The sequence below is a fragment of the Pomacea canaliculata genome, linkage group LG3 (assembly GCF_003073045.1).
Source record: "Pomacea canaliculata isolate SZHN2017 linkage group LG3, ASM307304v1, whole genome shotgun sequence".
Taxonomy (NCBI): Eukaryota; Metazoa; Mollusca; class Gastropoda; order Architaenioglossa; family Ampullariidae; genus Pomacea; species Pomacea canaliculata.
This window is the reverse complement of record NC_037592.1, coordinates 19,444,366-19,459,524: the sequence shown is the minus strand read 5'-3', so window position 1 is coordinate 19,459,524 and position 15,159 is coordinate 19,444,366. Positions and strand designations below refer to the sequence as shown.

Below are 15,159 nucleotides of genomic sequence, written 5' to 3'. Positions count from 1 at the left end.
CTTGGAGGAAATACCTTGCCAGTGACTCCTCATCCTTGAGTCTAGCAACCAACGCCATATCGTCTGCAAACTTAATCAGTGATAGGAAACAATTTGAGAATTCCATCCTGACTTCACTAGAATAAACAGAGAACAGTATCGGGGACAAAACACACCCCTGTGGGGCTCCGGTATTTACGATCAGAGTGTTCGAGATTGTGCCTCCCAAGCTGACCCTTTGTGGCCGGTCCCCAAGAAACACCCTCATCCAGAGCACTAGGGTTGAGTTAACGTTTAGTGCTAGGAGACGTAAAAGCAAGTGTGGCTGAATGGTATTAAATGCAGATGAAAAGTCCATGAATAGAATACGGGCGTATGTACCAGTGCCATCCAGGTGGCTTACTACCAGGTTGTAGAGAGTCAAACATGCGTCATTCACTCCTCTTTTCGCTTTATACGCAAACTGGTAGGGGTCGCGTCGATCTTCAATGGCAGGGATTAATTGGTGGCAAACAACTCTCTCCATGCACTTAGCAAGAATAGGAGTCAAGGCAACTGGTCGGAAGTCATTTAGTTCTTTTGCCATGTGATTTTTTTGAAATTCCTGAACATTATCAACTTTACTCTTGATTTGTCAGAGACTAACACTCATCATATCTCTGCACTGCATAGAGTTAGGAGAATCCAGAAGGGCACACCGAAACCAGTAATAGTTAAGTTTATCTCCAGAAACGACAAAGAAAGAGTTATTAAAGCGCACTGCCGCTTGAAGGGATCAGGGATCATTATCTCCAAAGATTCTACTCAGTTAAACATGCAATCGCCTAAAACAACACGACAGAGTAGTAGATGCATGGTCAGCAGCAGGTGGTAGGTTGTTTGCAAAACTACTGGAAGTTTGTCGCAGAGATAAAAAGGGGTTACACTAGCCCCATTGACAGAAAACTGATTGGATTAAATAACGAAAAAGAAAGAAGTCATCACCAGAAGATGAGCGAGGGCAACCCGCAGCCCTCTTCCCAGGATAGGCTTCGGTTTCAACTTTTTCATCGGCACAACTTCATCAGCAGCTGAATCATAAGAACAAGGAAAGAGCTCAGCGGGAACTGTCAACACATCACTTGCAGTCTGCTCTATCCACCCATTTTATTCCAATAGAGAAGCGGACACCTTCATCAGCCACGAAAAGAGTTTCGCCCCAGCCATGTCAACGAACAGAAGTGGATGGGGTGTACAGGAGATAATGAGTGTGTTTGAAAAGGATGTTACCTGTGCAAAAATGAATTCTGTTGCCATGCAGGTGATGATTTTGTAGACTATATGCAGAGCAGAAGAAGGCCTCAAAAATTTTTTTCAACACCAGCTCTGCTGGTAAGTGCACCTTAGATGTGCAAGTGTGCATCAGCTATAAGTGTCATCTGTGAGAGAAAACATACATATATGCACTGTCTCATACAGCTGCTTTATTTCTTAGCTACACCTTAGTGCGCTTCTCTTAGCTTCTGATATCAAACTTGTGTACTTTAAAAAAATTATTTCACCTTTCACTTGGCACATACCCACACACACACATGAATTTAAATATATGTTTATTATTATCTTTACTGATATTTAACTCAAATTGTTTTCTTCTGGTAAATACAGGTGTTTTGGTTGAAGGACAGTTACCGTATTGTGGAGAATAATAAGTATCGTTTCACACCAGAATCAAGTCTCTTGATAGAATCATTTGGGCCAGATGATGAAGGCAGCTACATATGTCAGGCAGAAAATATTGTGGCCACCAGATACAGCCAACCAGCATCCCTCAGTCTCTCAAGTAAGAATTAAAAAAAACATTTGGAAGTATTTTAAGTAAATGATGAGAGCAGGTGTAGCATAGCATTGTGTGTGTGAGAGAGAGAGAGTAAAAACTAATGCACTCTTTTAGATGTGTGGTGTGTGTATAACCCTGCACTCTTTGAAATCTATATTTGTGTATGTGTATGTGTGTGTGCTTTTAAGCACTCTTTCAAATGTTTTGGTGCATATGTAGATGTGTGGAAATACATTATGCAGTTATGCACTCTTTCAAATATTGAGATATGTGTGTGCGTGCTGGTGTGTATTCACATTTATATTTCTGTTTGTATACACAATTGTGTTGGGAACTGTTTTGAGATGAGAGACCAAATGAAGAGATTTACAAGTTAACTGGCTCCTGTCATAAAATGCCTTGCATGGTTTTCCTGTCTTTATATGGTTTTTTTTTCATCATTTCTTGCTCTCTCTAGCTTAAGTGTTTGGTAATGCCACAGTCAAATGCTTGTCATCAAAACAGCCAGGATCAGGAGCGGTAGTTTAGATGTTGTCTCTGTAACACTGATATTCTTTCTGGAGGTTGTACCTTTGTGTTTGCTATGATGTACCCACAAGCCAGTCTTTATGTATTTGTTCTTCTTCTCCTTTCTTATTTCTTTCATCCTTACCATCCATCTTTGTTGGTGAAGGTAATATACAAACTAATACTACTACATCATGGCCATCTTCCACTACATCATGGCCATCTTCCACTACATCATGGCCACCTTACACTACAGCTCCCTCCACCACACCTGAAGCCTCCAGTGAGCCAGAACCAGAATCTACTGACAGTTCTTCTGAGCCTGAGCCAGCACCTGAGCCTCCTAAGTGGTTAACTCAGCCAGAGGCCTTGTACTATATTGTGAAGTCCAAGCCTGTCACAATTACATGCAAGGCAATGTCAGCCTCTCGAATAACCTTCAGCTGCAACACAGAATACATTTCTGAGTCTCTAGTGCAGTACCAGGTGAGCTGTTTGTAGTGAACATTCACTTTTTGTATTTGACCTATGGATATGTCAATTCTGACTTCATTGTTGAATTGTTAAACACCCACTTTTTGATACGTGTAATACATGTAGTTGTTATTTGTAAAAGTCTAGCTCTGTAGATTGTGTGTATCATTGTTTATAATAATATGAGTAAATGCCTACATTTGTACATTCTGTATGTGTATATGTGTGCATGCACATACACAAATAAAAGATGGCTTTCTTGTTTTTAACAGACCATTGAGGATGAAGAAGGGCCTATTCTGGTAGCCAGTGTGGACATTTCACGAGAAGAGGTGGAGAACTATAATGCTGCAAATGGAGGTGACAATTTCTGGTGTCAGTGCAATGTACCCTATCAAGTTCCTGGCATGGTAGATCCTCAGGAGCTGACCAGCTCCAAGGCCACGGTGCAGGTTGCCTGTGAGTACTGAAATATATAGTAGAAGATGTATTGAGAGTTCTAGTAGAAAAGCAGTAGATCATGAGGTGTTTATGAGTATTTGAATGTGTAACAGGATGGATAAAGAAAGATAGGTAAAGTGAATATTAAGAGTGTTTAGAGCAGCAGTAAGTTATGAGGTATTTTTGCATTTGTATCTCTAACAAGCCTGTATTTTTTTATCATCTTACATCCATATTGTAGCATCATAAATTCTGCTTTTACTCCTATCAGCACTATGTTGCAGCCTGTAACTTTTTGGTGGACTTTCATATGGACATCTATTTTCAGACCTTAAGAAAGCATTTGGTCGTGAGCCATTTAATGTTACTGTTCCTGAGGGCAAGTTCCTGTCTCTTCCTTGTGACCCTCCAGAAGGCAACCCAGAGCCTGAGGTAAATAGGCCCCTTAACAGATGACCTAAGGGGGAGGAGGGGGAAAGAGATATCAGTTATCTTTAGCCCAGTAAGACAATCTTTGGGGTTATATTTTTGAATTACTTTTTATGGAAAATAATGCAGGTCATATATTGCTCAGATCAAAGGAGACCAAGAAGTTTTGAGTGTTTAAATGTTACATTATTTGGCACAAGCTGCTTTATTTTATGCTTCCTTTTATTTTATGCCTTGAGCTGGGTGGTTGTTATAATCGGACTGACCAAGTGTGTTCCCAGCCTGCAAAAGCTGTGTAGGAGTGGGATCTTCATGGGTAGAAAGTGATGGATTGGCAGGTAGCCCACATTCTGGTGGTATTGAAGTAGTGAGCTTCACATTGTAGGGCCCATTTTAAACCAAAGTATAGGGCATAGAGTTGGGGCCTATGAACTTTTGCTGGCTAAGTTCTTTCTTTTTGCATCTGTGGTGTCCATGAGATTAACCTAATATGTGGTTTTGTTCATGCTGTTGTTTTCAGTATCCAGGGTTTTGACGTGTTTTTGAATGACAAGCTATATACATAGCCTATACAGGCTATAAAGACCCATTTTATTTTTGTTGTTAATACCATGACCTGGATCTGGTTGTGGCTCAAAGAAAAACTGATAAGTCCAGCTTCTGAGCCACAGTGCTTTTTTAGTTGTTTAAATACAATACATATGCCTTTTTACATTATACTTTATGCCCTTTCTGGAAATATTTCTTCAGGTGTATTGGATGTTCAACAATGAGCGCATTGAGGAGCATATCCTAGCACCGGACAAGGCCCTTGTCATAAATGGTGTAAAAACTGAGAATGAAGGAGTCTATGTATGTGTAGCGGAAAACATTGCTAACAAACGACTCAGCAGACCAGCAATCATCACAGTCACCAGCTTTTCAGGTATTTTCTATGCAAAGAGCTTAATTTCTTGTCACATCAGTTAGTCATTTTTTCATAAATTTGAACACTGTCTTACTTAAATATGGAGTTGTTAAAGATAATTTAGTGCTGAGTTGTGAGTGTGCTTAGAGATTTCTCACAGTTAAAATAAACGCAGCCTCTTTATCTTTTTGCTAGTGCCAGCTGCAATATAAATCAGTCATTTTTTCTTTTTTATCAAAACAAAAATATGATTGTGCTATAGGTAATCATCACTGATCCTTTTCCAAATGGAGTTTATTCCTCAACTGGTGAAAAGGATAATGGTTAAAACACTAAGATTAAGATGACACTGATATTAAAGTCTCCAAGAATCCAGACTAGATACTTAAGTGATAAATAAGAGCTAAATAAATTCTGAATGACAATTGATTGGTGCAAAAACACTAAGAAACAACTATGACCATAAGACTATGTGTTCTGCTGATTATACATTTTGTTTATCCCAGTGAACAAAACACTTTTTTAGGAAGTCCTTTGGATATAGGTAATTTCTGTCAAAAAAAGTGCTGTGTTAGGATCTATTCTGGTAGGAAGTGTTGATTTTTGCAAAGTTTGGATCGCAAACATGGATTTCTATAAAATTTGAATTATATCTTTTATTTATTTGTTAATGGCTTTAATTTTTTATAAATTTGCCAATCTAGATAACTGAGATCATTATAGCATCACATGTTCAGATACTTCACCCATAACAATTAATCCAAACAACATTTAACATTATGAGTGTCACAGGCAGTGATTTTCTTGACATTTCTAAGAAAGACAAAGTAGTATGGAGTAAGCCATTGAGGGACACCCTGTCATTCTTCCAAATTTAGTGAGCATCTGTGTTAAGTTGCCTCTTGACAGCATTGCTTTGTCCATTTCAGAATAATAAAAATAAGGATACTTTATGATAATGATAATGAATATAGGCTTAGAGTTTAAAGAGCACTCCATTTCAGATGTCAGGAAATAAGATGATTGATGAGACACCCTTATCTCATGTGTCAGTGCTCATGTTTTGTTGTTAAATAAATGGATTGATGACAGTAGGCCCATTATGCTTTCTGCATGTAGACAAATATTTTGAATCATTAAGACACTGGGGATGGTTCTACATGATGAGTATGTCTTGTGTGTCAGGAAGAAGTGAAACTCAGCTAGTAATTAATAAGATATGACAGTACACTGTGTTCCATTGCAATATAACTGTGCTGTTTCATGTCATGACCATCAGGGGTTGATGACAATACCTGCATGACAATGCTCAAGCAGTGTGGAGAAGTTATGCCTAAACCAAAGGAAGACCCATCCACCTGCCAGTAAGTTCTTAGTGCTGCATTGTCTTTATCAAAACCTTTTCTTCACTTTTCTTTATTTTTTGGGAACTAATTTTTACTTATTTGGCTTATCCAGTTTTTATCATAAACTACTTAGTAATTATAATTTAAAAAAATTATATTTGGAATTGTGTAGAAAAATTTGGTGAAATGAAAGTTTTCTTAATATGGCACTAACTGACCATTCCAGTCTTCTCTTTTCTAAGTTGGTATTGTACAAGTCAGTTGATCATCTGTCTTTATAAGTGAAATGACTCATACACCATCCCAACTGATTCTGTGTTAAGTTGCATTACATAAAAATTGTTAGAGTACAGTACACCACCCATGCCTGTATTTTGATGACTTTGGCAGCTCTGCACTATTTAATCCATCATATTGGGTTTTTTGCCCTTATAGTGTTTCTGGCCAATGATCTTTTTTTTGGGTCAGCTTATTTTTCATTTTCATTGAACTAATGTTATAATTTCCTATTGGGAATTAGGTATAATAATTTTGGTGAGGTGGAAGAGATGCTGTTGCAGTCTTAAACATAGTATTCTCTCTTGAGCAGTTGTTTGTCTTTCATACTTAATAGTTTTGAGTTTTGTATTTAGTGCTATGACCTACATGAATTGCTATTCATATCTGAACATGTGTTATTTATTAATAGAGACTGTTGATTCTTGTTTGTCCTTTGTGCTATGACAAAATTGAAATACACATTAATTAATGTTAGTTAATGTAGTTGATTAAGATTAATTAACTAAACCAAAGCTCAGTCATCTTTATTAACAGTGCAAGTATTTTCTTTCTCTCAGAAAGCTTACACAGTATAAAGAGTGTTTGAAGAACTTCAAGGATAGTTGTGCAGTTGTCCTCAGACAAGAGTCATTTGAGGCTGCAAGCCGATCCAGTGAAATGGTTGAGAAAGATTGTTCAAGCTCACGTGAGTGCTTAACACAGTCTTGAGTATGTGTTCATTATTAAATTTTAAGGTTTTAAGATTTTGTTTATATATATTTTCTAATATGTCATGTTTCTATATCTATATACTTTAAGTTTTGATATTATAGATCTGTCATTTTACTGAATTATTTTTCCACTTTTATTTTACTACTAGAGATTTGCACATCTGTATTTCCAAGTGCATATGATAACAATAATAGCTTTATACCTCAAAGGGGAACCCCCGACACCAGGACAAAGGTAAACATGTAAGAAAAGTAAGCAAAAAGAGAAGTTAAGAAAAAAAGGAATAGGAGAAAGAATGCAAGTAGTTGGCTTGATAAGCCCCCTGTGGGACCCCGGGGTATGCTTGCCTAGCAAGCATTGTAAGAATAGGGTCCCTGCCATCCAGCCAGGCATGTCGTAAGAGGCGACTAAGGTGGACACCTCACCTAGAGGTAAAATAGGTTGTGGTAGGGCTAACAACCCCACCATGTAAAAAAAGCATGTTACAGAAACTAAAACCAGAGAACTCGTCACAGATGGCGGAGGTAATGAAGCACACCAGGAGACTGGACTAATGACGGACGACAGCCAAACCCGAAAGGGAGCTGGCGCCCCGACAGCGGATTTACTGAAGCCGAGGCAAAAGTTGAGGGTGGGGTGCTGGAACGTCCAGACCTTGTACCAGACTGGCAGGATGCTCCAATTAGTCAAGGAGTTTGACAACTACAACTTGGACATCCTGGGAGTCAGTGAGGTCAGATGGACTGGCACGGGAAAGAGGAGACTAGCGTCAGGACATACCATCTTGTTCTCAGGAAGATCAGACGCTCAGCACTCTGAAGGAGTAGCTCTACTCCTCAACAAGAAAACGGAAAAGTCACTGCTGGAATGGAAACCTTATGGACCCAGGCTTTTGAGAGCAAGATTCCATTCAAAGTACACCAAGCTGACAGTGCTAGCTTGCTATGCACCAACAAATGACTCTGAGGCAGAAGACAAGGATGCTTTTTACGATCAGCTCCAGGCAGCCTCAGAGAGCATTCCAGCCCACGACATGTTGCTCATCATCGGCGATCTCAATGCCAAGGTGGGAAGTGACAACACCTGCAGGGAGCATGTCATGGGCAAACATGGAATCGGAACCATCAATGACAACGGAGAGAGACTGGCAGATTTTTGTGAAGAAAACAACCTACTGATTGGTGGCACACTCTTCCAACACAAAGACATCCACAAGGCAACATGGACATCACCAGATGGGATCACAAAGAACCAGATAGACCATGTCATCATCAACCGAAAATGGAGGAGTTCACTTCAAGATGTTAGAGCCTACAGAGGAGCAGACATTGCCAGTGACCACACTCTTGTGATAGCCACAGTTTCTCTGAAGCTGCGTCGATCACGAGGAAAACAGGCACGTCAGCAGAGAGTGGACTCCGGCAAACTGAAAAATCCAGCCACCGAAAGGGCCTTTGCTATGGAAGTAAAGAACAGGTTCCAGGCATTAGGAGACCAACAAGAGATGACCTTAGACGACTTCAATCGAGTCTTACGGGAATCAGGAGAGAAAATACTGGGCTTCCAACGGAAAAAGAAAGAACAGTGGATCAGAGAAGAGACATGGAAGAAGATAGAAGAGAGAAAGTCAGCCAAACAAAGAATCGACAGCACCAGATCTGAACGCCTGAAGGAACAACTCAGACAAAGATATACAAAACTAAACAAAGAGGTAAAGAGGATGGCAAAAACCGACAAAAGAGACCATATAGAGAAACTGGCAGATGAAGCAGAAAATGCAGCAAGTAAAAATGACCTGAAGACACTGTACAAGATAAACAAACAGCTAAACAACGGGCTTAAGAACAGTGATGTGCCAGTGAAAGACGTGAACGGTAATGTCGTTGAGGGAGAGACAGGAAAACTACAGCGCTGGAAGGAACATTTTGAGTCGGTTCTGAACAGACCAGATCCCCCTCAGCTTGCAGACATCCAGCCAGCAGCTATAGACCTTGACATCTGCACAGACTCGCGAAGCCCTGAAGAAGTGACAGCAGCAGTCAAGACAATGAAGAGCGGCAAAGCACCAGGGGCAGATGGAATAACAGCAGAGATGTTGAAAGCAGATATAAATGTGACAGCGCCCAAGCTGACTGAAATCTTCAGGCAAATTTGGGAATCAGGGCAGCTCCCTGTTGCGTGGAAGACAGGGCTCATCTTCAAGTTACCCAAGAAAGGAGATCTTGGAGACTGCAATAATTGGAGGGGCATAACACTTCTTTCCCTCACCAGCAAGGTCTTCAGCAAGATTGTTTTGTCAAGACTGACGGCAACTCTTGAGAAAGACTTCCGACCACAGCAAGCAGGATTTCGCCCTGGGCGATCCTGCTCCGAACACATCTTCATTCTGCGACAGATTCTGGAGCAGAGCAACGAATGGAACACACCGCTGTACATCAATTTCATCGACCTGGAGAAGGCTTTTGACAGCATCCACCGCGAGTCCTTATGGAAGATTCTGAGGCATTACGGAGTCCCTGCAAAACTTGTTCAGGTCATTGCAATGCTGTACAGCGATTTCAAATCCCAGGTTGTCTGTGATACGGAGCTCACAGACCCCTTCAACGTCAGTACCGGGGTGAAGCAGGACTGCATTCTGTCGCTGTTCCTCTTCATCCTGGCCATGGACTGGATCATGAAGACTTCCACCGACAGTGAGAGGAGAGGGATCAGATGGACCATGACTATGACAGCAACAACAGCACTGGAAGACTTGGACTTTGCTGATGACATTGCCCTGCTGTCACACCGCCACCAAGACATGCAGGAAAAAACAAAGGCCTTCTCAGAAACAGCTGGAAACCTTGGCTTGAAGGTCAGCACAAAGAAAACGAAAAGTATGAGAGTGAACGCCAGAGTCCAAGACAGCATCAAACTAAAGGGAGAAGAGATTGAGGAAGTTGACAGTTTCTCCTATCTTGGGTCCAAAATGTCAAACACCGGGGATGCGGAGGTGTCGATTCGAGCCCGACTGGCGAAAGCCAGCCAGGCCTTCGCCTCACTCAAGAGCACATGGAAGGCAAAAAACATCAGCCAGAAGATCAAGCTGAGAATCTTCAAGTCAAATGTGATCAGCACCCTCCTTTACGGATCAGAATCTTGGAAGATGACCAAAACCATCAGTAACAAGCTTGACATCTTCCAAAACAGATGCCTCAGGCGCATACTTAACATCTTTTGGCCAAACACCATCACCAACGAAGAACTCCACCAAAGAACTGAAACCGAGTCCATCACCACGCAGGTTCAACGAAGGCATTGGCGATGGATTGGACATGTGCTCCGCCAGCAGACAGCAGACCTCTCCACAGTCGTCCTACGATGGACTCCAGACGGCCGAAAACGAGGCCACCCAAAGGAAACTTGGAGAAGAACAGTGGAAAGGGAGATGAAGGGAAAGGGCTGGACATGGGGTCACCTAGAGCGGGTTTCAGCCGATCGACATCGGTGGCGGACTCTGGTTGAGGCCTTATGTGCAACCTGATGCACGAAGAGGAATAGATAGATAGATAGGCTTGATAAGGCAAGACCTTAAAAATAATGTGGGTTAAGGGCGGATAACCATGGTGGGGATAATGATTGTATGGTATGGATATATGGATAATGATTGCATAGATTCTATAGTTGTGTGGATAATGATTGTGCAGTTGCAGTTTTGTACTATGTCAGCAACAGATGCTGTTTCATGGCGAGCAATGGACAGGTTGACATAACAATATTTGAAGAAGATAAACATTATTCTTTTTTGAAATATGTACAATAAGAAGCTTTTTAATGAACAGGGCCTATTATATTAGGTGAAACATTTGGACTTAAGATAAGCTATGATTGATTTGGATGAAGACTTTACAAAAAGTTCATTGAGAGTCTGGGCTGTGAAATAGTGTTGATGAACTGTTGAGAGTTTGGGACAGGTAAGGAGTAAATGTTTTATAGGTAACATGTCATGACACCAAGGACAGAGTGGGGAGTTTTCTCCTATAAGTAAAAGACGATGAGTGATACATGTGTGTCCAGTTTTTAGCCTCTTTAAGGCCTCCTGTTCTTGTCGGCTCAGAGATTTCTGGGTTATGCAATCAGAGGGTTTTGGAAAATTGAGTGAAGTTTGTTGTGTTCCATGGAATCCCATTGGAGTTGCCAAAGCTGTGAAATTTATACTTTTTACAGAGGCATACCAGTCTGATGCAAAAGTTGTCTGGACTGTAAGTGGTTTTGAATGGTCTTTTTTGCTGCCTCATCAGCTTGAGTGTTTCCTGGAATAGTTACATGGCTATAGGGACTCAAATCTGTTATGAATAGAGAAGTTCAAAAAAACTGCACCAATAGAGGGTGATCCAAACAATGAGAGTGAAGTGCGAGTAAGGATGATAAAGAGTCAGAAATGATCAAGAAGGTCTTAACTCTAGATGTGCAAATGTACTGCAAAGCAAGTAGTAGAGCTTTTAACTCCACAGAGAAGATAGAGCATATGGCCCTCCAAGTGAACTGTCAGAGGTAGTGTGGAGGTGTTCATGGGGACTGATGCGGCTGCCACAGTTATTTTTTCAGGATTTTTTGAACCATCAGCAAAAAACGCCTGACAAAAGCCTAGATAGTCTGTGATTATTTCTCTAAAATTCTGCACATAGACTATATTAGGAGTTTTGGATTTCTTTAATTTGGAGAGGTTAGAACGAATTTCCGGTACAGGAAGTAGCCATGGTGGGGTCTTGGTCAGAGTAAATAGTGCTGTTGTTTTGGGGTCCATTCCCAATTTCTGGAGATGGGGATAAACCCATATGAGTAGAGGGTTTTGTTCATTGCATTGCATGCCCTATACTTATCCAAAAACTGAAGGGAAAAAACTAGGTGAAAAGCAGGGTTTTTGGGAAGAGCTTGAAGTTTCTAGACATAGGACAAAATTAATTTTAGTCATCATAAGCCTAGCGGTGGTTCACCCACTTCTGCCTATAGGCTGTGTATGGGGGTAGTCCTGAATACTCCAAGCCAAATTCTGAGGCCATAATGATGTACAGTGTCTAGTCTTTTTAGATATGATGTTCTGGAAGGGTTAGTCCAATCTAGAGCACACTAGAGAGCGATATAGACAGAATAAAGTAATTTGGTCTGCAACTCATTTTGTTTTGCAATTCACTCTCAGGATATCCAGGGCCTTCAGACAGGAAGCCTGAAGATGGTGGATGTGGCTCTGGAAAGAGAGTTTGTGATAAATAATACCTTAGAAATGGATCTCTTTCACTACTCTGAGTGCCACTCTGTTTACCAGGATAAAAGGTTTAGGAAATGGACCTCTTAATTTTGATTGTATGGATGTATGGATAACTGAAATCAACTTGTCTAGATGCTTATGTAGGAGTTCAGTTGGAAGCACATCAAGACGGCAGGATATTGCTGGGGCTTTGATGCTAGCATGTTTTTGCTTTTAGGTGAGGTGTGCCAGGAACTGATGACCTGCCAAAGTGAGTATTCTCAGCAAAGTGTGCCCAACACCTCTGCAGATTCCATGCCAATGGTTGCACTGTGCTTGTGAGTGTTACTAATAGTTTTTAATAATTACTGATTATGACTGGTGAAGGAAAATCACTTTTTTTGTGCTGCCCATGTGTTTATCTGTATACACTCATACATGCTTGTGTGCCTATTTATTTTTTTTTTGTGTGTGTATGTGTCTTATAAGATGAGAAGAATAATATAATTTATTGCATTAAAATTGGATAAACAGAAAAGTAGTAGAATGTGCCTAAATATCGGTATTCAGAGTCTAAAGTCATCAGGTGGTAGAGGTTAAGGAGATGAATGCTTAGCATTTAAGGTTTGTGTATATTGCAGGGGTATTAAAACATTCCTGCGTTGTGCTGATGAAGCTGCAGAAGATTGCAATATTCCACAGGATAGCTCAGAAACCTCTCTCACAACTATTGCTGTCTGGTTTGAGCAATATTGTGAAAAAGGTAATACGTTATTAGTTGGTAAATATTTTGATAGCTTATCTTAGACACGCTGTGAGTTGATCTTGTATATATCTCTCAGGCCACTTTCTGTCTGTATTCCTTTCTTTGCATACTCCTATGGAAAGAAACCTATGTACATTTACTTGCATGCATGAACCCTTACACAAATGTGTGTGCAGGTGTGTGTGAGAGAGGGACTTGAGTATGATATAAAAGGTTGACATCTACAGGAAACTTTTACAGTCTGCTGAATACACTGTATGCTATTTATAAGTGCAGTGTATACAGTACTCTTATGCTTTTGTGTTTATAAACTGTACTTGTTAATTGGTGTTTGATGATGATGATGGTAAGTTGTAAATTATTACTATCTGTACATCATTCTAATGAAGACCAGCTAGTACTGTTTGCATGCCAGATGAAATGGCTACTGTAGGCTTAGTCTCAACTTCCACCCCTTCCTTTAAAGAAAGAAATGTTTAGGAAAGATTTTTCCTTATTTAAGCACCATTCTCAAATAGCTGTGATAGATCTTAGATTGGTATTGGATGTAACTTGACCAACTAGACCAGATGTGATGTTGTTGGCAGTTGTGGATGATGAGTGGGCAACCAGGTGTAGTCAACTATCCAGCTGTGATCTTCCTATCCAGCAGACAACAGTGCTTGCAAACCTTGTTCAGACCTCCCTGTGGTGCAAGTAAGTGCATGAAGACTATATATATATATTTTTTTTACCTATATGTGAGTAGTTTTTGTGCAGCAGCACATTTCTCATCATCTTCAACATGACCTAAAAATAAACCAGCATGTTGCAAGACATGTTTTCCTTTCAACACCACTAGTAACAATAAAATTTAAATTTGAATTTTTTTCAGCCTCTTAACTAATACAAAAAAACCTTTAGGTAATTGTTTTCTTTACATAATTAGAAAATTATGTAGAAACTACATTTCAGAATAAATTTATCAATACATAATGTGAAAGACATACAGAACACATAGGAAAATGAAATTACTGGTAAACACATAACCAAATTGACAGATTAGTTAAAACAAATATGTAAATAAAATGATAGATGTGTAGAAGAAATATTTGATTGATGTGACAGATATTTAAAAAAAGTAAATGTTATGATGTGTAGGAGATGTGTAAATGAAGTGATAGGTGTGCGGCAGAAGTATATCAGAGAGATGTGTGCTGGCGAAGCATATAAATGACATGACAGGTAAAAGAAGTATATAAATGAAGTGACACTACTCCAGCTCTCTTCTCTAAATGTGACAGAGTAGAAGTGTGTAAATAACATGGTATATGCAGACTAAAAATATAAAATAACATTGGCAGGTATGTAGACCAGACAATGACTTGTACTCGAGATGCCCTGGCTCAGTGTGACCTTCCTGGCACCAGAAGTGACCTTGATCACTTGTCTGATCTTGCTGCTAAGACTTGTCCAGCGTCTCCTGGTAAGTCTATGACAATGCCTTTCTCACTCTAAGAAAATACAGAGTGCTTACTTTCACTGATGATAGTGTTGAAAGTATAAAAATTTCTGTTGTAGCAAGTATTTCTTCTCAATGACGCCCATTATAACAGAGATATGAAGCATTACATAAATATACTTGTTAGCATATCACACGATCACAGGTACAAATATACTTGTTAGCATATCACACATCACAGGCACATATGCTATGGAAGATGTAGCAACCTAGTACTGTGAGCTTTCATTTCTAATCTCGCTCATTTATATGCATTCTGTGGTATGAAGAACATGAACAAATTAGGCTTGCTTTAATGTGGTATTTGGTGTGTCTAGAACCAGAAGGGAAAGAGGACAGCAAAGTGGGAGATGCCACACGAGAGGGAGATGGTGATGATGATGAAGAAGACATGGACAATGATGGTGATGATGAGGATAATGAAGAAGGAAAGCCAGAGGGGACTGATGAGACTGTCATCGATGACAAGACAGACACAGGGGAGAGTGTTGGCGGTGGTGAGTAACATTCACTAGGTATAATTTCTTTGAGAATATTACAGTGAAAGAACTAACACCTTGTATATTGAGTTGACATCATGCTGTTTTAATAGAAGGGAGATATGTGTTATGTTGTTTTGAATGAAAAGGTCTAGTGACTTCTAGGGATTGAATAAAACTAACTGCATATACATTGTGTTACTTAGTTTCCATGCAGAGAAGCTATGAAGATGAGCGAGAGAATAAGTGGAAGCAGAAAAGAAGTGAGGGAGGGAAGAGGAAGAAACCATGAAGACT

The 15,159-nt window shown here is 40.0% G+C and overlaps 1 protein-coding gene across 4 annotated transcripts in view; it reads left to right on the top strand.

The window, feature by feature from the left end:
• Positions 1 to 15,159, top strand: part of LOC112559255 (hemicentin-2-like) — a 58,278-nt gene that overhangs the window by 41,823 nt on the left and 1,296 nt on the right. For all 4 annotated transcript variants that reach the window (XM_025230350.1, XM_025230349.1, XM_025230353.1 and 1 more), the window contains 12 exons: positions 1,624 to 1,798; positions 2,469 to 2,788; positions 3,049 to 3,235; positions 3,546 to 3,649; positions 4,397 to 4,571; positions 5,833 to 5,917; positions 6,736 to 6,863; positions 12,355 to 12,454; positions 12,758 to 12,879; positions 13,470 to 13,578; positions 14,226 to 14,347; positions 14,701 to 14,880. In XM_025230350.1, the coding sequence (XP_025086135.1) occupies positions 1,624 to 1,798; positions 2,469 to 2,788; positions 3,049 to 3,235; positions 3,546 to 3,649; positions 4,397 to 4,571; positions 5,833 to 5,917; positions 6,736 to 6,863; positions 12,355 to 12,454; positions 12,758 to 12,879; positions 13,470 to 13,578; positions 14,226 to 14,347; positions 14,701 to 14,880 (1,807 nt within the window). The remainder of the gene's footprint in view (positions 1 to 1,623; positions 1,799 to 2,468; positions 2,789 to 3,048; positions 3,236 to 3,545; positions 3,650 to 4,396; positions 4,572 to 5,832; positions 5,918 to 6,735; positions 6,864 to 12,354; positions 12,455 to 12,757; positions 12,880 to 13,469; positions 13,579 to 14,225; positions 14,348 to 14,700; positions 14,881 to 15,159) is intronic.